The following is a 27,100-nucleotide window of genomic DNA, read 5'->3' as shown; positions in this document are numbered from 1 at the left end:
GTTCCCTGAGGCTTAATGTCGCTTGTTGGTGACGTCACCAGCGGCCTCTTCTCACCCTGGAACTAACAGCGACCGACTACTGCAGCGTGTGTTATAATGCCGCCTAAGAAAGCGCCGGCAGCACCGCAAGGTGGTAAGAAAACAGAGCAAAAGAAAAAGGAGAAAATTATCGAGGTAATAATACATGTACAGTATTTGAAAGAAAAGCACAGCTGCTTCTTGGATATAGTTGCGAATTCACATGGCCTTTCACGCCGGATGAGTCTTTCAGTGTAATAATATAATAATTAAAATAAAACATTTTCCCAGACTCTATGACTTACCAAAGGTGGGGTTTTGTTGTCTGTATGTCTTACACTATCCATAGTTTTTTTTTTTTTTTTTTTTTTTTTTAAATGTCAAAACCCAAAAGATTCGTGCTAATAAAAAATTGCAAAGTTTAGCCAGCCCAGGAGGGGAGGGGCTACAGGGGAAGGGGTAGTGTTTGTTGTAGGAGAAAAGTTGATGATTGTTTAAATAGATTCATACAAATCTGCTGAATTAGAATCAGTATTGCTATTGCCTTTTGTAACTTCCATTCATATTATTGGTGACATTCACCAATGTTTACTCAGATACATAGGCTCCCACAGTGATATTTACTTTCCTTGCCCATTAAAGTATGACCCATTTATATAACATACATAGACATGACACCCAGTACAGACCATTACCTGGGGTTTGCACTTGTCTAGCTGCTTGACTTTCTCTCTCGTGCACTGTAAAAGTCAAGACTAGATTGGATTCAGCTAAACATGGGGGGAAATTTACTAAAGGGTGAAGTGGCTGACGATGACGTCATTTCGGCACTTCGCTGATTTACTGACGGTAGCTGGCGTAATTTCGCTGGCGTAAAAAGGCGCAACTTTTGCACTTTGCAACGCTAGGTGAATTTCCAGTCTGGCGTTACTACGCAAATTCACTAAGTTTTTGATTTTACTGACTGTTACCTCTATCGCCAGCCACCTCAGACCAGGCGAAGTGCAATAGAGTAGATAGGAGTTCCTCAAAAAAAAGTTGAACATTTTTCTAAATCCCAAAAAATGCTGGCGTTTTTTCCTATTTAAAGGGTGATAGACTGAAAAGGATTGTAAACCTTTTTTTGGAGTACCCTCCTTCCCCCTACATTTGCTAACATATGGCACCTAAACTATACTGTGGGCACTTGTGTATAACAATTTTATATAATTTTATTAAGGTTCCCTGGCCTTGTGTAGTGTAATGTATTTGCTGCAGTATAAACGCCCATTGTACTTTAACTGTATGCCGTATGCTAATTAGCCAACGCTAGCGTAACTTTGAACTGCTGAGTGTAATTTTGCCTGTGTTCGGTACCCTGTGAGTAACTTCGGATCTTTGTGAATTAGCGTTGTCCAGGCGAATTTACGTCTGGCGAAGTGTTGCGATGTGCTGGAAGCCAGCGCTAGCAAATTTTCACCGGTTAGTGTATTTGCCCCATGGTTGGCCTTAAGTCAGCAGGTATGGGGAGTGGAGCCATATTAAGGGTTCATTATACGGAAGAAATACTTTTGTGGGAGGCCTAAGTTCTATAAATGAGTTTGTTCTCTTTATATGAACCCTGAACAACAATTTCAGTTTTTTTTTAAACAGCAACATTTTTAATTGACTATTATGTCACATTTGGCTTGTTCAAGAACAGTCAAACCAAGTTACCAGTCTACCGCGAAATCTTAGATATAATCATCTCATCCATTGCTCAAAGTTTAACAGAGGCTGGGAAAGGGAAGAGTTGTTTGCACAGAGGACCACACAGTGGGCTACTGATATTTTTACTTCGCTTATAATAATCCAGAAAGTAGAATGTCATTTTACCTAAAGTTTTGATTTTTGCCCTGTTTAGTCTAAAAAGTAATATTTTTACTTTTTGCCTGTTCACAACATGCACTCTTTATTTAACTGATGCAGTTAATGTATTTTAAGCAGCCAGTGCCAGTCATTTTGCCTGGTCATGTGCTTTCAGAAAGAGCCAACACTTTAGGATGGAACTGCTTTCTAGCAGGCTGTTGTTTCTCCTACTCAATGTAATCAATGTGTCACAGTGGGACAGGCGGCGGTTATCCTGTGTTAGGGAGCTGTTATCTGGTTACCTTCCCATTGTTCTTCTGATGGGCTGCACAAGTCACATGACTGGGGGCAACTGGGAAACTGACACTATATCTAGCCCCATGTCAGATTTTAAAATAAAATATAAAAAAATCTGTTCGCTCTTTTGAGAAACGGATTCCAGTGCAGAATTCTGCTGGAGCAACACTATTAACTGATGCGTTTTGAAAAAGAAAAAAAAAATTCCCATGACAGTATCCCTTTAATGCCCTTAGCATATTGTTGGTTGCATAAGACATAATGTCCTGGTGTAAATGTTGTGGTCATAGTCTCATTTCTCACACTCCTAATGGTTTAAAATGTAGTGTTGAGCACAACTTTCCCCCTTCTTTTCGACCTTCATTGGTTGGTACATAAGGTCATGGGACTCTGCTCTTGGCGTGTCTTTCAAAGTTTTGGTTACAAATTGGGTTCTGACCCACAGTTTGGTGCTGACCATTTTTATGGACTTGAAGCCTCTAGATTGGCAGGTAGACAAGGGAGGCTTAGAGGATGTGCAAATAAGCACTGCTTAAAGGTAAGAAAGTAGAAGTTTTTTTTTTTTTATACTTTTAGGTATCTCTTATCATGGAGGGGGTTTGAGAAATTCAAATCTGTTAAATTAAGTATGTTTTTGATTTGGTACGTCAGGTCTTCTTTTCTTTGCAAATATGTTGCAGAGGTAATATATTTTAGCAAACAAGTTATTAAAGGGTCAGCATTACTTTTGTTCAACCTTAGTTTAGTGAATAGGGCTTGTGCTAAATATTTTGCCTATTGTATTTCTGAAAAATCTATGTTTTTTATTTGAACTAAACATGGCAAAGTGTAGATTACAAATAGTGGTTGCAAAGGGAGTATTTCCCAATTGCACTAGTGTTGTTAATGGAATATCCCAGTGGGTCTGTCCTAGGCCTTTTGCTTTTTAACTTGTTTTCAGTGACCTTGAGCTTGGCATTGAAAGTACTGTTTCTGCTATAGATACTGCATTTTGCAAAACTACTACTAAGTCCCATGCAGGATGCTGCCGCTTGGAAAACTGAGCTATTTGTTTGGTGAGGTCACCAAATAAGCCGATCCTTCCTCTGTATACCACCTTGAGATGGCCCAATGATCCAATCATAATTGGGAAGAAGAACACATTAAGACAGTGCAGTCCTTGCCTAACTGGAGTTTTAAACCTGCCCAATAAATATATAGCCAATTTTTGGGCCCCTCAGATGGGTCAATTAAGCTGCTGACTTTGGTCTGAAGGACCATATTGGCAGCTTTTAAAAGCGTATACATGGCCATTATTGAACTTTTATTTTTGAACCAGTTGTTGACGGCTTCCATTATAAAATATAACATTTTCTGTTAATTTACTATTGATGACTGATTTCAAGAGAAGTTGAAAAAAACTTATGAATGTAAACAAAGGACTAGGAAGTGATTGTATTATGGGTTAGTGAATGAGCCAGCCAGCCCTGTGTTGACTAATTATGCATGACCAGGACACCGGTATGCCTCTTGCCATTATTATATCATTTATGTTGCCTTTTCCGGGTTGGTTCCCATTTGCCTATAAATATTCAATTTAGCTTTGCCTCTTTGGCCAAACCTACTTCTGATATTACAGATGCATCTCTATCCTGTAATAGTGTGTTCATGTCTGTTTTTTTTACTAAATGTTTTTTGTTTTTTCTGATCTTTATATCAGTGGCCTACCCAGATTTTTAGCCTGTTTCCAACTCATGTTTTGCTTCACTTATTTAACCTTGTTAACAGTGGTCAAGTTTCCCTTTTAGTCCTGCCACAGGTTTGGGAGTCTCAAAAGGGCATCTCAGGTTCCTAGTTAACAGTCCTTTATACTGCTTCATTAGTTGGTAACAATGCCTGAACATGGAGACTCCCCCCAACCCCCCCCCCCCCCCCCCCCCCAGAACGTACACCTTATTGGACATAGAGGCCCATACTATAAATCATCATGATTGCCCATTTTCTGTCTGGTGAGAAGCACTGTGTTCCATTACACAACTTGGAGAAAAGGCTTTAATGGTAAACTAAATCCATTTTCTCCATCTTTCCCAGGCACCATGAGGAGGTCCTAAAGATGCCCCTCTGCACCATCAGTTGAACAACAGGAGAAATGAAAGAACTTAGCAAATTGAGGCCTGCAGCGCCATTCTGTAAAATCTGGCATTATGTGATATCAAAGCATCCACCTTATAAAAATGGGAAATTATATGGACCAAGACCACTATATAAGAGGCCCAGAGGATGTAAGACCTGTCAGATCTGTGCCTCTGAGCTTGGTTTGCAAATTTTTGCTCAACTGGTTTGCTTATTTTGGTAAATTGTGTGCTTAAAGCAGGAAAGCTACTGAAACAGATTATTGCCAATAGATTAGCCACAATGGTACAAGCTAGAACACTATATTTAGCCTATAGAATGCTTTACCATAGCTCAGTAAACAGCTCTAGAAGCTCTCTCTCTGTTTGTCCAGGATAGCAGCTGACATATTAGCTTGGTGTGACATCACTACCTGCCTGAGTCTATCCCTGCTCTTTCATAGCTCTGGGCTCAGATTACAGCAGGGAGGGGGAGAGAGGAGCAAACTGAGCATGCTCAAGCCCTGCCCTGGAGGTTTAAGCTGAAAGAAGGGAGTCTGATACAAAAGCCCATGTGTGCAAAATAGAGGGAAATAAATGTGGTATTTCTTTTGACTCAATCTACAGTTTTAATTTTTTTTGTGAAAAACACTTTTGTAAATGTGTCCATAAAGGAACAGTAACATCAAAGAAATGAAAGTTTTAGCACAAATAAAATGAATATACTGTTGCCCTGCAGTGATAAAGCTATTGTGTTTATCTCAGGAATTCTAGTAGTTTATACAAATAAGCTGCTGTGTGGGGCTCTGGCTCCTACAAGTAAGCTGAGAACAGCCAATAAATAAATAGAGCTGTGTCTTTTACTCAATGTTTTTTTTTCTTCCTGTTAGAACGCTTGACAAGAAAAACTTAGGCTTTAACTCTGTCAGTAAGCATGCAAACACCACAGAATTGTGACTCAAGGTAAAAACCTGCAAAAGGACAATATTTACTGATATTTGTATGTTTGATAGCTCACTTTTACAGTATAAATGTTTATAAACGGTATGTTTAAGTTTTCATTTATAATACATAGTTAAAAGCCAAATGTTTATGCTTGTGGCAATGTTTTTGCACCCCGCTAAGCTGCATCACCTCTGAGTTGACCAATTAATTGATAAAGATCTTCTTAGGTGGTATCTTAGTGAGACTTCCTGATTTAGTTGCTCTTACTATACTTTTGCCACAAATGCATATGTGACGGGAAACCTAATGAAAAGGCACTGCCTAGCTCCTGTTAAAGAAAAACATAATCAACAAAATTACTTCCATCTGTTTGTTCTTTTGGTACTATAAGTATGAGTGTTTTTGGAATCTGGATGGTAGTCACTAGCAGGCTAGTAGAAAATATATACATTGGTAAAAAGGGCAGACTTATCAAAATGTGAAATTGGAGTTCACCACAGGAAAAAAAAAACATTTTCTGTTCATTCCTATGGGATCTTTAGAATCATATTGATCAAATAACTAATGCCAATTTTAGAATTATACTTCTAAAAATCCCATAGGAATGAATAGAAAATAGTTTTCTATACGTTTTGATAAATCTGCCCCAAGGTGTTTGGTCTTCTTTGTCCTCTGATTAAAATGAACAATTTTGAGGTGAAAGCTTAGAGATTCTGTAGAAGCTGTTGCACAATAACTGGTTCCTGAGCAAAACTAACCCACTGTTATTGCTTGTTCCTGTTAAGGTGATGGTGGTTCCATTTTACTAAATGTCAGATATGTAGCTTGTTCAGGGGTGTTAGTGTCTTTAATTAGCATGTATGATTTTTGGTGTGCAAACCAGGAATATGTGGAGGCAAGTTTGTCTTTTACTTCATTAAAGGGACTTTCCTACCACTTTATGCTTAGAAAAAATACTTAAAAAAACGTAGGAAGGTTAGTCCGTTTAGGTTTTGATTCTTGCCGACCCCCTTACAGTCTCTCCACTGCCCATTGCATTTGGAGACCACTTTGTGCTTAGGTTGCACCACTTTCACTTGGTTCTGCTAATCTGCAGAGAGGATGGACATAAACACCATCATACAGGGTATCCATAGCAGTAAAGAGGTAGTTCACCTTTTAAATTAACTTTTAGTATGATGTAAACTGATATGAGGAAACCATTTTCAATTGATAATGTTTTTTTATTATTGTAGCTTTTTGTTCAGTGGCCTTCTTTTTTTCTTTTGCTTGCAATGGTCAGTGGCCCTCATTTGAATGCTTGAAAGAGGAAGATAAATGATCAAAAAGAAAAATAAATTTTATTGAAAAAATGTATATGGGGGGGAGAAGACCTATGAGCTTCCTCGATTCTATCAATGGAGAGGACACTAAAGCTAATGTTGCACCAGCATTTTTTCCTGTCATCTGAGAAAACACAGTGTGTGATTTAAGCCTTTAATACCGAGGCAAGACACATGCATATATTGGGGTAGGAGACTTTTTTTGTCTTTTGTACATCAGGTAAAAAAAAAAGAAAGAAATAAGATGAATGCCTTGTCACCTAGGAAAGATGGAGAAGGTGGCAATAGTGAATTTACATTTTTAAATTGAAGTATCAGAAATACAGATAAAGCAATTGTATCATACTATAAATGCAACGCTGTATTATGTCCATTTTTACTTGTAGCTGAACCGTCCTTGAAAATTGTAACCATAAACTGCAGGGAAATTTTAACTAATATAAACTATTTAAACAAGTTGCAAAAAGTGCACATGAATTGGTATACTGTAGCAAAATTGCTTCATTCTAAAAACATCTGACTAAAAATGTAAAGGAAAGATTGGGACAGGGGCAACTAAATACTAGAATTGCACAACCAACTAGATTACTTGGCAACAGATCAGTAACATGATTGGGTATAAAAAGAGCATCCTAGAGTGGCTGGGTGTACCGCATTTGAAACACTGCACAAAGTGGATAACTGGCCTGTTGTCTGACAAATCAGTCATCAATCAAAAACAACCTGTTTTTCTAAGCCTGTATATAATAACCAGGTGTACAGGTAATGCCAAGTTTGTAGGAAATCCGTTTTATTGCCAAAGCCCATAAAGTGACTCCCAACTTACATAATTGTGTAACTAGAGGGCTGTTTAAGTAAAGTATAAATCATGAAAATATGCTGGACTATACATAACACAGTAATGGTTAAACATCTAGTTGACTGAAGCACTTTGCCACACTCTTTACCAATAATTTACCATACATGCTTGTAAGATCACTTAAGAAATTTATGAGCACATTAATTATTGGCATGCCAATAAAATAAGGGCAGAAAATGGACAAGATATGCCTTAACCCCAGACATGTGAATACACTGGCTCACAAGGCGGTTACAAGCAGGGACAACCCTTGCATGTTTATTGCAGAAGTGCGAGTATGGATTCACATTAACCCCAGGCATGCCAGTAAGGCCACTGCAGAATTGTAGAGCATACTAACCCCAGACATGCCAATAAGATCAGTGCAGAAATGAATTATGGGCACATTTAGACATGCCAGTAAGATCACTGAACCTAATGGGCAGCAAGTAGGTTAACAATATGGTAAAATATGGGGGTGGAGGGAGGGCGGTCTATGTAGGGTAGGGTTTTTTTTTTTAACGTTACGGTTGAATTCTCCTTTAAAAGACAACTGGATAGGGGATTGTAATGATGCCTCCAACACTAAGATAATGAGGGGGGTAGCAACCCTTTATAATAAAAACTGTACAATATATCCTATAAAGGCAGACATGGTAGATTTCTTTAGCTGAAATGTCGGGTGTTGCTTTTGCAATAGTAAACTCTGTACTTCAGATGATGCCAATATCCTTTTCTTTACAGACCTGCTGCAGAGACTGGACTCATGGGGGGCAGTAAATCTCATCTTGGCAGGAGACATGAATACAACGTGGGATAGATACTTAGATAATTCAGGTACGACTGCTACACTAAGGGCAAGGCTAAACACCTTAACACTCTGCTCTTACTGAGAGATACATCTCACCATCAAAGAGTGTACATTTTTCACTGGAGCCCATAAAACATTTTCACGCATAGACTATAGTTTTAAAAGTATACCAGACAGGGATGCCCTCTAGCAACTTATTTTTTTTTTTAAATACAGCATTTGGTCCTATACCTACACATCTTCTGCAAAACTTAAACCTTAGTATTCAATATCCATCTTAAACAACATTAATTAGTGACATATGCAGATGATGATAATTTGTTTATGGGCAAGCCACATTTCCCACAAGATATTTCCACAATTCTAAAAATTTGCTACATTTTCATAATCTTTAATTAAATTAGTCAGTCACCTTCGCTCCAAAACATGCTTGAATCTGTCTAGGCACCACATTTCCTCTTAAGAGAGCTGCATGCTATGTTTACATAATTGGGTATAACATTTTATAGTCCTCATAAATATATCTGTTATATCTAACATGATTAAAGTAATGGGGAAACGCTAACCTTTCCTTCTTGGGAACTGAATGTCTTATTAAAATTATGTATTTTGCCAAATTATTTTAAAAACTTTAGATGCTGCCTTATTATATGAAATCTGAAGACTTCAGTCTGATAAACAATTTTCTGTTCATTCATGTGGGGAAAGAAAAGGCACTGAGTTCCAATGTTTAAGCTCCAGCAACTTACTATCAAAGCAGGAGTTGATTTTCCAAATATAAAGAGGCAGCACTTTTAATATATGCGACTGGATTTATAATAGGGCTACATACATTTTCCTAGACATGTTACTATTTGACTACAACATCAAACATCAATTTATTTCTCCATGTAACCTACTAATGAATTGATGGACACACCCAAAAAGGCCGTCCATACATTTAGAGCATTAGAGCAACATAGAAAAGAATCTCTCCACAATTTTCTAATATTACACATAATGCCATTATTTTATAAGTACACATTTAGAAATTAAAAAAGTGCCATAGGAAATGGAGCAAACACACTTCAAACATATCCCAACGCCATTCCCATGTCATGAAAATAATACCTGCAAGTCATTAACAGATTATGCAAATGAAATCCAAATCCTGTTAACACCACTGCGGAGCTTCAAAATGGGCCAACTAGAAACGCCTGCTTGTCTTGGATGCCACCCTTGCATAAAACCAATGGAACCTCCATAAACCAAGTTAAAAACAAACTACACTTTTTTCATATGGATTATCAGATAAAGGACTGTCACATTGTTTAGCCTCCCTTCAGAAATTTGGCAATTATCGATAAAAGCTTAACAACATACTGAATGGAATGCCTACAAGGAAACAGCCCCTTGATACTTGCTATGAGGGACCTTGCTTTAGCAGATGGAGTATGCCCCCCAGGATCCATTGCAGCAATAGTGATCAATTCACTACTTCTTATTATTCAGGTAACCTCTAACAGGGCTGGTAAAAGAAGATCTGGATTGTTAATTTTATTACTCTAACACAAATACAATTTATGTTTTAGTGTTATGCATAATGTTAAGTGGATTTTTATCATCTGGATGTATTTTGCTATGGATAAAAAAAATCTGATTTCTATCTATCTATCTATCTATCTTTAAAGCTACAATTTTTTTTTTTTGTTTTGCTACTTTTGATTACTCTATTCAGATTTCTTCTATTCATATTACAGTCTCCTATTCAAATCAATTCATGGTTGCTCAGGTAATTTGGACCCTCACAAACAGATGTAGACTGGAGAGCTGCTAAAGCTAAATAACCCAAAAACCACAAATAGTAAAAAAATGAAAACCAATTACAGATTGTGTCAGAATATCACTCTGCATTATACTAAACGTTAACGGAACAGCTCCTTTAACTTACAATTTTGGATAATGGATATTTAAATTTAGACTAACATTAACATCGAGGTGGTACACAGTGATGAAAAAAATAGATTTGCTACTCATTTTAAGCTAAAATGTGTGTGTATATATAATCTGTTTTTTTAATGCAGAAGTTGTCTTAAATTTATTTCTATTACTCTAAGGACAAGACCTTTGGATTGAAGAATAAGAAAGGTGCCAAACAACAAAAATTCATCAAAAATGTCACTCATCAAGTTAAATTTGGACAGCAAAACCCTAGATTGGTAAGAACCATGCTCAAATGTACTGATATGGACTATTTATGGCAATTCAAACACTGTTCAGCTGTGCAATAAAATGCATTGGTAATAGGGATGCACCGAATCCAGGATTCGGTTCGGGATTCAGACAGGATTTGGCCTTTTTCAGCAGGATTTGGATTCAGCCGAATCCTTCTGCCCGGCCGAACCAAATCCGAATCCTTATTTGCATATGCAAATTAGGGGTGGGGAGGGAAATTGCGTGACTTTTCATATGCAAATTCAGGTTCGGTATTAGCCGATTCTTTCACAAAGGATTCCGAGGTTTGGCCGAATCCAAAATACTGGATTCGGTGCATCCCTAATTGGTAATGGTAGCTCCTAAACTATGTTACCCATCTATCACACACATCTCAGTGACCGAGTGCAATGGAGTAATGAGTGTTCATTTAATTATGTAATACTTTTACTGTGTAAAAGGTTAATAGCATAAACACGTCTATGCTATGCTACATGTATAATACCAAGCCTATAGTAAAGTCTTAAATGGCTAACCTCTCAGTAGAGAGAATTTTTTTTGAACCATGCAGATACTACATATACATCTATTAGCGAATTATCCTTACTACAGCTATTTGGTATAATGCCAAACTTAAAGGGTTATGTAAAGTCATCATATAAAAACACCTGATTTTATTCTTACCATTAAAAAGGTAATGGGTCTGGTTAGTTCTTCTGCCGTTGATGCTTAAGAAATCTGTCTGGCTGCAGGGCAAACGCACACAACTCTGTTGCCTTGTGTTGGTGACACAACCTACCGCATTTAATAGCTGAAGCAGAACAAACACAGCTAAGGAATTTACATCTACTATTCTTGTATTTACCCAAAAATACTGATCTTGTTTTTGTGGTATCTAAGGGCTTGGTATGTCCCTAAGATTCCTTAGTATAAATAGATAGAAGGGGTGATTGCACAATGTATGAAATACAGTAACTATAAATGTAATTCTTACACTTACATTCTTAAACTGTTTCAAATATTTGCTTCTTTCAGATACACTGCTTCTGCAATAGGAAATTTAAACTCCTTTCTATACCATTGTCAATAAATCTGACTTTTTTTTGTACCCTTCTCCAGTGGATGAAATACTCTGTGTGAGCACAAACTGGTATAACAGTGTTATACTGCTGCTCTATCAAAATCTTTTACATTTTAAAAACTTATTTTATACCAGCCAGATACCTTTTGGGCAAGTCAGTTTGCATTACAAGCTACAGAGATTGCTTTTTATTGCTCCTAGAAACTATTCTTTACTTACACCTCCGTGCAGATTCTGTCCAGCGGAGTTCACAGGCTCCATCTTCAGCCTCTTCGGTAATCTTCGGAATGAGACCAGCACTTCAGCAATTTTCGTGAGTTTCGGCGCATGCACAGTTGTCGCGAAACAGAAAATTTCTTCAACTGCGCATGCGCCACTTTGCCAGGTCTCATCCTGAAGATTACTGAAGAGAAGATGGCTGCCATGAATGCCGCTGGACAGAATCTGCACGCTAGGAGTCGGGTCAATGTAGGGTAGGGTTTTTTTTTATTAAGGGGTTGTTTCTCCTTTAAAGGACAAGGAAGGGCAAAAAAGTAAAATCCCATTTTTACTTTCTTTAATTAAAAAATGTGTACCGTTTTTATAAGAAACATGACTGTATGCAGTGAAATTCTCCCTTCATTTACTGGTGTGGATAGGAATTGTCAGATGGTCCCTAACTGCTGAGCAGGGAAACAGTCATACTTATGAACAGCAGGGGGAGCCCCCGCCTTACTTCCCAGCCATGCAGAATCCAAGCAGCTTTGTTTATGACGATCCCTAAGCAGCCCAGACCACACTGAGCATGTGCAGGGTCAGGGTCAGGCAAAGATTTTTAACAAAGTTACAAGATGACAGCCCCCTGTGGCCAACTTTGAAAGCATTAATCATTTGTTTGATTAGGCTTTGTGGTGCAGTAAGTTCATGCTTTTGTTTAGTATACAAAAAAAAAGCAGTTCTAGCCTTATTTTATTTTAGACTTTCCTTGTCCTTTAAGGTATGTTCACCCTTCCCAAGGTCTCCTTTGAGTCTGGAGAAGTACTAGAGCTTCTTTCTTTCATTCTTTTTCTTTTCTTTCTCTCATTTATTTTGCTCTGTTTATTTTGCTCCATAGATTGCACAGGCTGAAGGTGAAAAGAAAAACAAAGATGATAAGAAGAAAGATTTGCTTGAATTGAATGAGCTGTTTAAACCAGTAGTTGCTGCACAAAAAGTCAGCAAAGGTAAAGGCTGCATATTATACTTTTTTATGGAGGGGATTGAAGCGATTAAAGGAATTGTTCAGTGTAAAAAAAAAAAAAAACTGGCAAAATAGGCTAGATAAAAGATGTTTTCAATATAGTTTACCAAAAATGTAATGTATAAAGGCTGTATGGACTAGATGTCTAACATAACAGAAGAAAACACTACTTCCTGCTTTGCAGCTCTTATGCTTTCCACTGATTGGTTACCAGGTAGTAAATAATCAGTGACTTGAGGGGGGGGCACATGGGTCATAATGGTTTGCTTTTGAATCTGACCATGTGGCCCCCTTAAAGGAAAACTATACCCCAAAATGAATACTTGAGCAACAGTTTTAATCAAATTACTGGCATATTAAAGAATCTTTCCAAACTGGAATATCTATTTAAGTAAATATTGCCCTTTTACATCTCTTGCCTTGAACCACCATTTCGTGATGGTCTGTGTGCTGCCGCAGAGATCACCTAACCAGAAATACTTCAACATTAAGGGGCATATCTATCAAGGGTCTAGTTTCAAATTGAAAAAAACTTCGAAATTCGATTTCCAAAAGACCAATCGAAGTGAAGTCAAAGTTTTTTTTGGGTCGAAGAGGTCCGGATTCGGCCGAATTTTAATCGTACGATCGAAGGAATATCGCATTAGATCGAATTCGATTCAAAGTTTTCCCCCCAAAAAACTTCGTCCACCAATTGACTCCATATATATTCTAGGAGGTCCCCCATAGGCTAAAACAGCACTTCTGCAGGTTTTAGATGGCGAATGGTCGAAGTTTTAAAGAGACAGTACATGATGAATTTCAAAGTTTTTTCAAATTCGAATCGAAGTTGGACTATTCCCTAGTCGAAGAACACAAAAATTAGCTCGAAATTCGAAGTTTTTAACTTTGAAAACTCACTTCGACCCTTGATAAATCTGCCCCTAACTGTAACAGGAAGATGTGTGGAAGCAAAATACAGAACTCTGTATTTTAATTGGCTCATGTGACCTAACTTGTATGATTTGTTTGTTTGTGTGCACTGTGAATCATACAATCCCAGGGGGCTGCCCTTATTTATTAAAATGGCTATTAGAAACATGATTTTTTCACATTCGCACATAGTTGTAAAGGTTACCTATAATAGCAATAGAAACACACTAGGGTCCAGTGGGACTGAGGAGCCCATAAAGTCTTGAAATAATTGGGTTATCTGTTATACGGGGAAAATAATTTTGAACATTAATTCATACCAGTATAAATGGAAATCAATTTTTTTTAATAATCTAGAATTTTATGTATTTTTTTTTTCAGGTGCTGATCCAAAATCTGTAGTATGTGCATTCTACAAGCAAGGACAGTGCACCAAAGGTGATAAATGCAAATTTTCCCATGATCTCTCATTGGAAAGAAAATGTGAAAAAAGAAGTGTCTATGTTGATGGAAGAGATGAGGAACTTGAAAAGGGTGAGTTGAATAATAAGCGGAGGGTGATTTTTGCATTTGGGGTGGTTAATTAAAATACAGTGACCATTTCATATTCCCTGAATACATGGTAGGATAAAGTTTCAGTTCCAATTAGTGTCAATTTTATGTTTCAGGATAAATGCATTCCAAACGTCATGTATTATACCTCTATCCTGCTTGCTGCAAGAAATTCACTGGTGTTGCAAGCCTTCATTAAAATTAGGGATGCACCGAATCCACTATTTTGGATTTGGCCGAATCCTTGGCGAACGATTCGGCTGAATACCGAACCAACCCCTAATTTGCATATGTAAATTAGGGGTGGGAAGTGGGAAAAATCGTTTGCTTCCATGTTTTGTAACAAAAAGTCACGCGATTTCCCTCCCCATCCCTAATTTGCATATGTAAATTAGGGTTTGGATTCGGTTCGGCCAGACAGAAGGATTCGGCCAAATCCGTATCCTGCTGAAAAAGGCTGAATCCTGGCCGAATCCCGAACCGAATCCTGGATTCGGTGCATCCCTAATTAAAATGCTTCAATATAACTAATTACCTGAACAAACTGCTGAAATGTAATTGCTTTTATTCAGATACTATGGAAAATTGGGATGAAAAGAAATTAGAAGAGGTGGTGAATAAGAAACATGGCGAGGCAGAAAAGAATAAAAACAAAACCCAGATTGTAAGTCCTTTATATTTTATCAGTTTACAAAAATAGTCTAATAATATTAAACACATCTCATGAACCTTTGTTAACGCTCCCAACTTTTGCATGCTGTCATCTCTGACCCTTTCCCTGCATATTACACTGGTCATTCACTGCCCAATTTATTTCTATTCCCCTTCATATCTCCTTGCAGCACATACATCTAAGATTACTAATGCAAATTGCACACTTGAAGATTACTTGCTTTTGATAAATCTTCAAAAGCATGGGAGACTAATCTCCTCCAAATGCTTTCCCACCAGCGATAATGTGAATAAGCGGCGCTCCGTTTTTTCCCGGTGTCATCCGCAGTTTCCTTGCTGGAATAGATAAAGAATGCTTTTTGATTACTACCTTGTGTAAGAGTTAAAATAGCTTTTTCCCCCTAAATATCCTCTATTATTTGTTTTACAGGTTTGCAAGTTTTTTCTTGAGGCTATAGAAAACAACAAGTATGGGTGGTTTTGGATTTGTCCTGGTGGAGGTGATACGTGCATGTATCGCCATGCCCTGCCTCCTGGATTTGTACTTAAAAAGGACAAAGTAAAAGAAGATAAAGATGAGGAAATTTCTTTGGAAGAATTAATAGAAAAAGAGGTTTGTGATCTCTATTTTGTATTTTAAATGTGATTCGTTCTTTCAACATTACGGTATATTTTAGACCCATGCTGCCTAATAGTGAACACTAAGCTCACTGTAGACTCAGTAAAATAGTATGACATTATAGACATAGTATATAAGCATCGATAGCAACCCGCTCAAAAAATAAATCTGAACCACTGGCAAAGTTCACTAGTGTGCCAGTGGTCCTGATTTAGTAAAACATACGTTTATATATTTATGCTCACCAAACAATGGCATATATGTGTATAACTATCAAGAGAGAAAAGTTGGGGCAATGTGTAAAATGTAAATAAAAAGAGAATGGGATGCTGATTTCAATTTGGGCAGCAACATTTTTGAAAAGTTGGGGCAGGGGCATTTTTCCCACTGTATTGCATCACTTCTCCTGTAACTCTTTGGGAACTGAGAAGACCAATTTCTGTATTTTTGAAAGTGAAATGTCTCATTCTTGGCTTATATATGTCAGCTGCTCAACAGTTCAGGTCTTCTTTATTGCATTTTTCATTTCAAAGTGCACCAAATGTTTTTCAGTGCTCTTTGGCACCCTGTATAGAAAACTATTCTCTATCTAATATTACGGAGCCTGCTGTTGTAATTTGTGTAGAATGAAGTTTGGCATTGTCTTGTGCTCTGATAACAAGCTGGATGGTCCTTCTATTCTTTAGCCAAAAGGATGTGTTGTCCATGATTTCTAATAAGAGTTTAAAATTTTAATTCATCAGACCACAGGACACCATCTTAAAGGGGTTGTTCACCTTTCATCACTGCTGCCCAAAAAACAAAAGATTATAGTCCCCTATTTTTCACAACAACTGTGTACCTATTTTTCCAACTGTACAGTTTAAAACTTACCCAGTTTAAAATTCACATAGGCTTAGGAGAACGTTTTTAAAGGAGAAGGAAATTCCCTGGGCGCAAAAACCTTCCCCCCTCCCCTGTGTTGCCCTCCCTGGCCTACCTGTCCTGCCGGGCAAATGCCCCTAACTTGTTACTCACCTCTCTGCGCAGGTCCAGTCCACGGAGTTCACAGGCGCCATCTTCTCACAAGCGGTCTTCTTCCTGCTTTGAGCGACATATATGGCGCATGTTATCCAGACTGCTCAGGACCTGGGGGTTTACCTATAAGGGTTATTTTTGTAATTTGAATGTCAATATGTTGAGTCTAAATACAAATTATTTAAATATTAAAAAAAATGGCTACCAGTAAGGATTCATTATATCTAAGTTGCAATTAATTAAAAGGTACTCTCTTATTACAGAGAAAAAGGAAATCCTTTATGAAAATGGTAATTTTTTGATCAAAATGGAAGTTATGGGAGATGGCATTTTTGTAATTCTGAGCTTTCTGGATAATGGGATTCCGAATAACTTATCCCATACCTGTATATGGTTTCTTCCTTGCATGGTAGAGTTTTACCTTGCATTTGTGGATGCAGCGACAAACTGCGTCCATAGACAATTGTTTTTGTGATTCTGAGTCCATGCATTGATTTCTACTACAGAGTAGTGTGTTTTTAATACAGTGCGGTCTGAGGGCCAGAATGACCATCAAATATTGGCTTTTACCCTTGCATGCAGATTTCTCCATTTTCTGAGAAATTTGCAATTTTACTTTAAAGAACGTTATTCTTAAATTATTGCAATATTTGCCTCCCATGCAGCGTCACACAGTGGTGTACCCCTCCCCATCTTAAATTCTAAGAGATCCAGATACTCTATTTAGCACTCCACAAATGTTCCCCTCTCCCAACTTTTTTGTTGCTGGCATCAGATTTAAAACAAGTATATATTTTTAAGGAAACAGTAACAATTCTAAGTTTCAACATCTGATAACATTTCTTTTTTTTTTACGATTTGCAATGTGAATATATATGGATTAAACGATTTACAAAGCATCCCATTCTCTCTTTATCTACATGTTACATTACAGTATTTACAAAAATTTGGCAGTATAAATAAAATACACAGGCCAAGGACAACACTCAAAGGATTAAAAGAATTGTCAAAGAAAAATTAAAATGCAGTAAAAGCGGTTTATTACTCAGTTTTTGTCTCACATTTTATGCTTTATTATCTTTATTTTAGGCATTAAAATTATTGTAGAAAATGCAGGCTAAATAAATTTACTTTTGTTTTCTTGCTAGCGTGCTGCACTTGGACCTAATGTTACTAGAATTACATTAGAATCCTTTCTTCAATGGAAAAAAAGAAAAAGACAAGATAGAATTGTGAAATTGGAAGAAGAAATGGAAAAAAGAAAAGCAGATTTCAAAGCAGGAAAATCTTTGGGGGTATTTTTTCATAAAATATTTAGTCCTAAAATCAGAATTTTTTTTCATTCTTATTGCTACCTTTCTTACTGTTATAGTTGCAGCTTCCACATTTATTTGTTGGTACCACAATCTAAAATCATTATAGAAAGTATGTGTATATGTGTATGGATTCAATTAAGTTTATACCCATTAAACAGGTACCTCAAACAGAGCAGCCAATCTGTAAGGAGCATATTTATTAAAGGTCAATTTAAATATTCAACATTTTTTTTTTAATGGTCTAAATTATCAAATTCAACTAGTGAATTGTCCAAACTCGATTTGAATGTTTTTAAAAAATTTGAATTCGATTTTTGAGATTTATTAAACTCTGGCCCTTTAATTCGAATTTGACTATTCGCCACCTAAAACCTGCCAAATTCATGTATAAGTGAATGGGGCTACCGCCAATCTGTCATAAATTGGGGCTCAGTGCTTTTGTTGTCTATATCTGTCTCCTAGCGTGAACTAGTATTGTTCCTACCTTGTAAATGGGGTCCCTCTTCCCTGACTCACTATACGGATGGACTTTTAGGGAACTGTTCTTTACTGGGGATTTCTGCTTTAGTCTTCCCAGTAGCATTAATCCTGTTTAGTAGGTGAAGGCTAAAGAGAGGAAGATGCCCTGTGGATGTGCGGTGTCAAGTTTTATATTCCGAAATTTACGTATACCCAAAAGCATACGAGAGAGAGCACTGTGAGATGCTACACACACAGTTAATCTTCTATTTAGATCAGTTAAATGATGCACTACACACCAACACAGATTTATCCTAAAAACAACAACTACTGAACAAGAAAACTGGAAAATTTTGAAGTAAACTTAACTTGCATTTCTATCCGTTTATTTCAATTCTAAATTAGCCTCTTAAGCTGTTTAACCCTCTCCTGCTTCTGTCTTTTTTTCTGTCGAAAACTTTTTTTGTAGATTAGTGGTCGTGAAGTGTTTGAGTTCCGACCTGAGCTTATCGATGATGATGATGAAGAAGCAGCAGATGACACAGATTATACAATTGACAAAGAAGACTGTGAGGTAATGTATTATTGTTGTTGTTATTTATATTCTAATTATTGTTATTAATAATATCACATTTATAAAGGAGATCATTGCTAGTAATGTTTGTAAACTGCCATTCTAGTTTGTGATGTAAAGCTTTTCTGTCACTGAACCTCGGAGACTGTGAGACAGAGTTGCCATCATTTGGTGATTTTTCTACAAAGATAATTTTCTACAATGGAAATCCTAGAAAACACAATGCAAAACAGGGCAAATAGGAAAGCCTGGTAATAATTCAAATATGTCCTATGCAATCCATTCAGCATCCAGTGCATACTTAAATAATTTTGGTGTATATTAGAATGTCACTACTACTTCGGCACTGTAATCTGATCAACTAGCCCACCGCCTGTGCAATAACAACATAATTTATTCTCTAAGGGTTTACTGGGAAACAACTTAATTTTGCCTTAACTTAAATAATCACATTATTACACCGTGAGATTGATGGTTAAAAGACTGTGAAGAAACTAGCCATTAACAAAAAAGCCGAATGGAATACACAATAGAATTACGCAAGTAAAGAAAGTTAATTACACGGTTGATTTTAGCTCGCACTATTCCCAGTGCTTAACAATTTGTTTTTTTTCCTTTTTCTTCAACATAGGTGGAAAATGTTGATGATGTTCAAGACATTGATCTAAGCCACTATGTTCTTAAAGATGTCGATGAAACTGGTATAACGATGGCAAGTTGTGAAAGATTTAGCTCCTATATTACCTCTACGCAAAAAGATGGTAAGTTTTTGATCAATAACTCATATTTGTAATAATCTATGCTGTGAAATATATAGCGGATATATCTGTAGTTGGCTTTCTAATAATAAACTTGGGTGTTTTCGGTGCCCTAACTGCACATCTTGTAGATATATGAACCCGGGGGTTAGCTTCACACACCCGCATATAGGTGAAAGGTTTTACATAAGACATCCATATCACGTGTTCTACAACACATGTGATCTACTTGGTTACCTGCCCCTGTGATCTCTCTTATGTGGGGAAAACAGATTTAACACTGAGGTTGAGAATGGACGGACATAGATCCGCAATAAGTGTAACTTTCAGAGATGGTAAGACGCAAAAACCTGTGGTCAAACATTTTCTTGAAATGGACCACAGACTTCCCACATTTAAAGGGATACTGTCATGGGAAAAAAAAAAATTTTCAAAATGAATCAGTTAATAGTGCTGCTCCAGCAGAATTCTGCACTGAAATCCATTTCTCAAAAGAGCAAACAGATTTTTTTATATTCAATTTTGAAATCTGACATGTGGCTAGACATTTTGTCAATTTCCCAGCTGCCCCTGGTCATGTGACTTATGCCTGCACTTTAGGAGAGAAATGCTTTCTGGCAGGCTGCTGTTTTTTCTTCTCAATATAACTGAATGTGTCTCAGTGGGACATGGGTTTTTACTATTGAGTGCTGTTCTTAGATCTACCAGGCAGCTGTTATCTTGTGTTAGGGAGCTGTTATCTGGTTACCTTTCCATTGTTCTTTTGTTTGGCTGCTGGGGGGGAAAGGGAGGGGGGTGATATCACTCCAACTTGCAGTACAGCAGTAAAGAGTGATTGAAGTTTATCAGAGCACAAGTCACTTGACTTGGGGCAGCTGGGAAATTGACAATATGTCTAGCCCCGTGTCAGATTTCAAAATTGAATATAAAAAAAATCTGTTTGCTCTTTTGAGAAATGGATTTCAGTGCAGAATTCTGCTGGAGCAGCACTATTAACTGATTCATTTTGAAAAAGATTTTTTTTCCCATGACAGTATCCCTTTAAATATATTGAGATCAACCATGTACCTCCCCTTTGAAGAGGTGGTGACAGATCAAGGGTACTACTACAAAGAGAAGTCTTTTGGATAAAAAAACTAAATACCCTTTCACCGTGTGTGTTAAATGAACATTGTTCTCTTAGTCAGAGATAAGGTACCTGGTTGCAACAAATTGAGTACATTATAAATGATTTGATACAATATGTGTTTCTTACTTTGTTGCATAGCTAGCTGATAACATCAGTTTAAATAACCTATTGAATGGTTGAGTTTTTTTCTGATGTCATGCACCAGAGTGAGGCTGTATACCTATTGGTTAATCAATATGTTTTTAACTATTTAGTGAGATTTTAAAATAGAATCTGGGTCTTGATAAAGGTCCAAGCAGGGGACCGAAACGTTGGCCTGTTTTCTTTTAATGTTTGATTAAATAAAGGTGAAGATTTTTACTACTAAATCCCAGTATGCATTCCTGTTCTCGAGAAGAAAAAAAAAAAAAAATATATATATATATATATATATATATATATATATATATATATATATATATATATAATATATGGAGATCGCACTCGCAGGTCTTAAGTGTAGTAATTAGCTTTTTATTGTGGACAATCGCTGACGTTTCGGCTGATACAACAGCCTTTCTCAAAGTGAAAAATGTGTCAAACAAACGGAAATAAATACAGTGTGGCGGGAACAGAATCACAAAAAAACAAAATGGCAAAACGAAGGCAGAGGAAGTGATGAGTGAATGACATCATAAATTAAAAAAACTAACGTACAAGACAGAAAAAAAGAACTAATGAATAGGAACAAAAATCAGGCAAAACAAATAAAAATATTTTAAAATCGGTTACTCAAACGCAGAGACTAGTATCAATGAGCATAGTTAATAAAACAAAATTCAGAGCCGCTCCATCGCATGGATGCGCTCAGAGTAGTTGGATACCTCTGCGCCAATGTGAAATTGAGCAGTGTCTGTGGAATATGATGTCATTCACTCGTCACTTCCTCTGCCTTCGTTTTGCTATTTGGTTTTTTTGATTCTGTTCCCGCCACACTGTGTATTTATTTCCGTTTGTTTGACACATTTTTCACTACACTTAAGACCTGCGAGTGCAATCTCCATTACTTCTATTGATTTAATATCGTGAGTGCCGGTTCCCTACTCTACATTATATATATATTATATATATATATTATATATATTATATATATATATATATATTACAGAGAGAACTTTTTTTAATAGATAACTTTTTTTTAACATTAATACAAAAAAAAAAATTTGACAAAAAGTAGGATAACCACAAGCTCTATTCTTTGAACTCTGCCCCTTTAAGAGTGACTGGAACAAGTTATGTGTAAATTAAATTTGTATCAATATTGTACATGCTGGATACCAAGTACTAATTGGTTATAAAAATATATAGAAATTCCCCTCGTTAACTAGAAGTCCTACCTGAGGTTTCACTGGATATGGTCACCTGCGATCACCACTGATCATTAACATGGGTTTCAACCACTGAAATTTAAAAGCTTGTATTTGTTGATTGCAGAACTATGGCCACAGATATCCTATTTTATATAATAAAATGTACAATACAATATAATGTTTAACAAATGTATAACTAAGTGAACATCAGTCTGCAAGAACATACTACAGAGTGGTGGTGGCCTGTTAATGGTTAGTAGAAATGTGCTCTAGTAGCCAAGAAACATTGCAGAAATAGACAGTTTCTTTAATTACATTAAAAATAACCCAGAAACACATTGGTCTATAAAATGAATTATAAACAAATCCACACAGTAGAATGACCGAGTGACCAGGTGTATTTAGCACACGTTGCTTAGTAACTCGGTGGTCATATAGAAATTTACTGGTAAACATTTAAAGGGCACCTATCACAGCCAAAATCAAACACATATAAACAATCTGACCAGTACAACCTAAACACATTTAATCAAACTACATATATAGTTTTTTGGAAAAAAAAACTGCAGGTTTAAAAAGTCCCTTACTTTGTCAAATGGGTTCTTTCACTGAGTGAGTCCATACTGTGACTATAACAGAGACTATAACATGCAAATTTCAGGAGCATGTTTAGATTTTAGCACTGTCTTGAGTATTCTACCCAGAATGCCTAGATACTAGACAGGGCCGGAACTAGGGGTAGGCAAAGTAGGCACGTGCCTAGGGCGCAAAGCTTGAATGGCGCCAGGCACTTACCTTTCACTTCTACCTACCCCTCATCCGACTGAGTGAGTGTCAATCGTCTCCAGACCATGCACCTGTTTGTGCGCATGCCTGGGGTGCCTGGCCAGCATGGCCCGGCCCTGATACTAGAAGTATCACTAGATTTCCCTATCTTGTCCCCTGCTGGTGATGTCATTATGCAAATGAAGGGCAAACACTAACTTCCAGAAGGTGGCAGCACTACTGTACAGCAGCTAACACAGGTTTGGCTGATTTGAAAATAGCTTAAAAGGAACCAAGGAATTTCAACTGAGCATGTAACTATTGTATAGTTACAATTGTAACTATTTAAGATTAAAGGAAAACTATACCCCCAAACAATGTAGGTCTCTATAAAAAGATATTGCATAAAACAGCTCATATGTAAAATCCTGCTTCATGTAAATAAAGCATTTTCATAATAATATACTTTTCTAGTAGTATGTGCCATTGGGTAATCATAAATAGAAAATTGCCATTTTAAAAAATAAGTGCCGCCCCCTGGGATCGTAGGATTCACGGTACTCTCAAACATACCAACAAACTATACATGTTAGGTCACATGAGCCAATTAACAGACAGAGTTGTGTCTTTTGCTTCCACACTTCTTCCTGTTACAGTTAGTGTTGTAGTATTTCTGGTCAGGTGATCTCTTGAGACAGCACACAGACCATCACAAATTGGTGGATCAAGAGATGTAAAAGGGCAATATTTACTAAAATATATATTCCAGTTTGGTAAGATCCTTTAATATGCCACTTAATATGATATGAACTATCTGTTGCTTTAGTGTTCATTTTGGGGGTATAGTTTTCCTTTAATTAACAAATCTCTTGGGAGAACTGAGACAGCTTAAAGGGCAATTTCACCTTCATTAGCAAAACTGTTACAACACATAAAACATGGCCAAAAAACTCCCAGAAATGTGATTAACGTTTCATAACCTGACAAATTTTGTAAAATGTGGTAATTAGGGGGCGTGACCATAAAACGATAGCAAATACTTTTATGTCAAAATTATAAATAGCATGCAAAGACAATGTTTTGATTGACCTAAAAAAAAAAAAAAAATTTCAATTCTGGTGTGAGAATCTTTTTAAAGAAATCTCATTCATTTTCAAAGCAATGTTTGGCATTTTTTCCCACAGAAAACAAGTTGTGTGTGGCATCAGGAGGAGTAATTGAAAATGAAAACCGAAGTGAGGAGGAGCAAGAGAATAATCTGGAAAATGGTTTTGTGGATGCCGTTCCTGTCGATGAAAATCTGTTTACAGGAGAGGATATGGATGAACTTGAGGAAGAACTGAGCACACTTGATTTAGAAAAATAATGTTTTTTTCAATTAAAAAAGAAAATCTTCAACAGTTTCCTAAGGATCAAATTTCAGTAATCTGCAAATAAATAAATATATATATATATATAATAAATATATATTTATTTATTTACAGCATCTTTTAAGGGTTACATGGGATTCCAAAATAAGAAATCCAGCGAGACCTGTTCATTCAGTTAAATTTATTGGTGATACATTTCTCAGAATTATGAGCATTTAAATTAAGCATCTATTTCTTTGCATTCTAAATATCACGGATTCCTGTAAGTTCTGCGGTTTTGAAAAGGTTTATTTAGTCTTGACACGATCTGCCTTGTTGCTGCAATTGTATAGAGTTAATAGCAGTTTCCTTTCTGGATCTATTTCAGATTCACTTCAGTTTTTTTTTATCAGTGAAATAAAGGCCATCAATTTAATATGGTTTTTAGAAATCTGTTTTGCCCATCTTGTAATTAATACACCTTATTTATTGCAATTGTTAATGGTGATTAACCTATGCATATTTCTATTCCAAATGTTTGGTAAGTCGTTCACCTATGTACAACATATGTTTGGTCCCTGTTGGGATGATTGGATCAAATGTAGTGTAATTGTTGAGTAGCAATATTCTATAGCAAATTGAGACATGCTTAGAAATCTTCCATAAATCTGACAAATAGAAATTATTACGTGGGATCTATAAAGGGCTGAATTGTGTGTTAACTTTGGAGTCAGAACTTTGAGATTAGCCTCATTATTGTATGCTAAATTGGCAATAAAATGTAGCTAAAGATAGTGCTGGGAGTGCTCAGTGTAGTCCTTGTTGACTATAGTAACTTCTCTCTTAGATACATCAACATTTTTTATTTTAACCCTGTACATTTTTATTTTCCATGTAACAAATCTCTTATACCAAAAAGTTTCCCCTCAAGAAATGTATCCATTTATGCCTTTAAATGTATCAATAACATACCCCTTCATTACTACTTTATTATCACCATGTACATTCTCCATTTGACCTTTCTTTTGAACTTCTCATTGTTTTTAATTATTTCTTCAAAAGGTTGTGTTTGTCAGATTTCCTACAGTGGTGCCTAAATATAATGTGCAAATTATTGTAGAATAATTGTGAGAACTGAACATATCCTTTAAGATCTGAGAAAAAGCGATAAGGACAAGACTGACAACTTTTGACTCCATGTTTGATAGCATGCACTTTAGAAAGAATAACTGAAAATGAGATTTTACATCTTTCTTTCGACTGTTTGGTCCATTTTTTTTTTTTTTTACATACTGCGTCAGGTCTCCCACAATCGAAGGATGCCTTGTTCTTGCAATTCGACAAGCTGCAGTTTTTCACAAGTGTGCATGGGATATAGAGCTGGACTTTTAGCCAGCTACTTCAGTCCAGCTCTTTGCTTTTAATGATTTCTGGGAGCTTTTTGAACTGTGTTTGAATCCTTGTACTGCTGTAAAACCTATGATCTGCAAGAGATACCTAACTCTTTCACACTGTGCCATGAGCTGAGTTAAAGCACCCATTTCTGCAAAACATCAGCAAACCACCTCCATGTTTGACATTAAAAATGGTCCTTTGCTTTGAAAACATCATTTTTTTTCTCCTGTAAACAAATAGATGTTGTGTTTTACTAAAAAGCTATAATTTTGTCATTGACATTGTATCATTTTTGTATCTTTAAATGTTCTCTTCTTTATTTCACCCTACCCATATCTTTGTGCCTTCGGTTATTTTTACTTTTCTCTGCCATTTTAGCACTTGTGCTCTTTCCACTTTCACCCTTTTTCTTTTGTGCCTCTATCTATTTACCTTTTTCTCTTTGTTCAGTTTCTCCTTGTCCAGGAATTCCAGCTATGACCAGTGCAACCTCAAACAACATCAAGCACAGCAATTGGCGAAACTTGAGTGATGATTACTTCTCTTGCCCCCCTTTGGTATTTTTTTGGTATTAATCTGTTGCTTGCTTATCTAAAGCATTATCACAACACATGGTTTAGGAGGGACCGGTGGTCTCAGTCTAGCAGTACACAAGCAACATCTCTGAAGCAGGGCTGTCTCAGGTTTGTGAAATAACCACCAAAGACTACAACTTTTCCACAGTTTCTCTAGTCATGCCATTCAGTGTGAGAATCTTAGAGGTGGTAGATATAAAAGTGATGAAGAAGTGGTAGGACACATGACACATGCACTTACAGCAATATTAGGAGCCCATTTAAATGCCACAGCTACTGTTGAATTGTCATTGGCCACGAGCAATCAATAGGTCACATTAGTCCCAACCCAGAAAACACTTTTTGGTTTGCCAACTGATATATGTGGGACCATATACCAAGGGGCATGCACTAAGATTTTTTCTATATTTTTTTAAATGTGGGAAAGCTAGATACTTGTACCATACAAGAATATTGGTACATTGTTGGCTAGGCATGATTAAAGCTGGCCATAGATGCAAAGATCCGATCGGACTTTCCCATCTCCCGACCCGCCACTAACCATTCAGATCAAAGTCTTACCAGTCAGATTAGTTAAAGAACAGATCAGCAATGTTCTGCCCCTGACAGCAATCGTACGATATCTATGTCCAACCAAAGATAGTGACAGTCTCCCACTGAAAATCGTATGATCGGCAATACACGCAGATATATTATCAGCAGCCGACAGAAATTTTCTAACCTGTCAGATCGACCAAACGACCGATCTCCGCCAGACGAAAAATGTCGGGACTCTCCACACGGTTCGAAAATTGTTTGAATCCTCGATTCGTATGATCAGATCTTTGCGTCTATGGCCAGCTTATGGGACATGCTCCTGTAACATTGCATCTCTCTTGAATAAACACACAGGTGTCTTCCCTCTTGCATAAGTTTGGTTGTGCTAGTATTACTTTGTGTCGTGCTTGCAGCCACTGTAGAAAATAAATAATAATCTGTGTTAACCCCCAGAAAACACTGCAGTAAATGGATAATAGGC

At 36.7% G+C, this 27,100-nt stretch overlaps 1 protein-coding gene across 4 annotated transcripts; it reads left to right on the top strand.

The window, feature by feature from the left end:
- Window positions 1-25,786, top strand: zc3h15.S (zinc finger CCCH-type containing 15 S homeolog). Of its 4 annotated transcripts, XM_041578062.1 has the most exons (14): window positions 17-174; window positions 4,213-4,403; window positions 5,123-5,195; window positions 8,082-8,174; window positions 9,276-9,639; window positions 10,245-10,346; window positions 12,516-12,624; window positions 13,935-14,087; window positions 14,678-14,769; window positions 15,208-15,390; window positions 17,562-17,708; window positions 18,658-18,762; window positions 19,394-19,523; window positions 23,948-25,786. In XM_041578062.1, the coding sequence occupies exons 5-14, from the start codon at window positions 9,514-9,516 to the stop codon at window positions 24,127-24,129; spliced, it is 1,329 nt and encodes a 442-aa protein (XP_041433996.1). In that variant the 5' UTR covers window positions 17-174; window positions 4,213-4,403; window positions 5,123-5,195; window positions 8,082-8,174; window positions 9,276-9,513; the 3' UTR covers window positions 24,130-25,786. The 4 variants fall into 4 exon arrangements, with proteins under 4 accessions (XP_018094534.1, XP_041433996.1, XP_041433998.1 ...); XM_041578063.1 differs by lacking the exon at window positions 4,213-4,403 and having other exon boundaries at window positions 30-174; XM_041578064.1 differs by lacking the exons at window positions 4,213-4,403; window positions 5,123-5,195 and having other exon boundaries at window positions 22-174.
- The last annotated feature ends 1,314 nt before the right edge of the window (window positions 25,787-27,100 follow it).

This window comes from Xenopus laevis, chromosome 9_10S (assembly GCF_017654675.1).
Source record: "Xenopus laevis strain J_2021 chromosome 9_10S, Xenopus_laevis_v10.1, whole genome shotgun sequence".
Classification (NCBI taxonomy): Eukaryota; Metazoa; Chordata; class Amphibia; order Anura; family Pipidae; genus Xenopus; species Xenopus laevis.
Note: the sequence above shows the minus strand (reverse complement) of the source record. Positions and strands in the feature narration are given on the sequence as shown.

What these genes read in the sequence shown, in the direction of transcription:
- zc3h15.S (XM_041578062.1), top strand. Translation starts at nt 9,514, where the DNA reads ATGGAATGCCTACAAGGAAACAGCCCCTTGATACTTGCTATGAGGGAC. An exon ending in ATAAAAACAAAACCCAGATT is followed by an intron (nt 14,770 to 15,207) that starts GTAAGTCCTTTA and finishes TTTGTTTTACAG; the next exon opens with GTTTGCAAGTTTTTTCTTGA. An exon ending in TTGACAAAGAAGACTGTGAG is followed by an intron (nt 18,763 to 19,393) that starts GTAATGTATTAT and finishes TCTTCAACATAG; the next exon opens with GTGGAAAATGTTGATGATGT.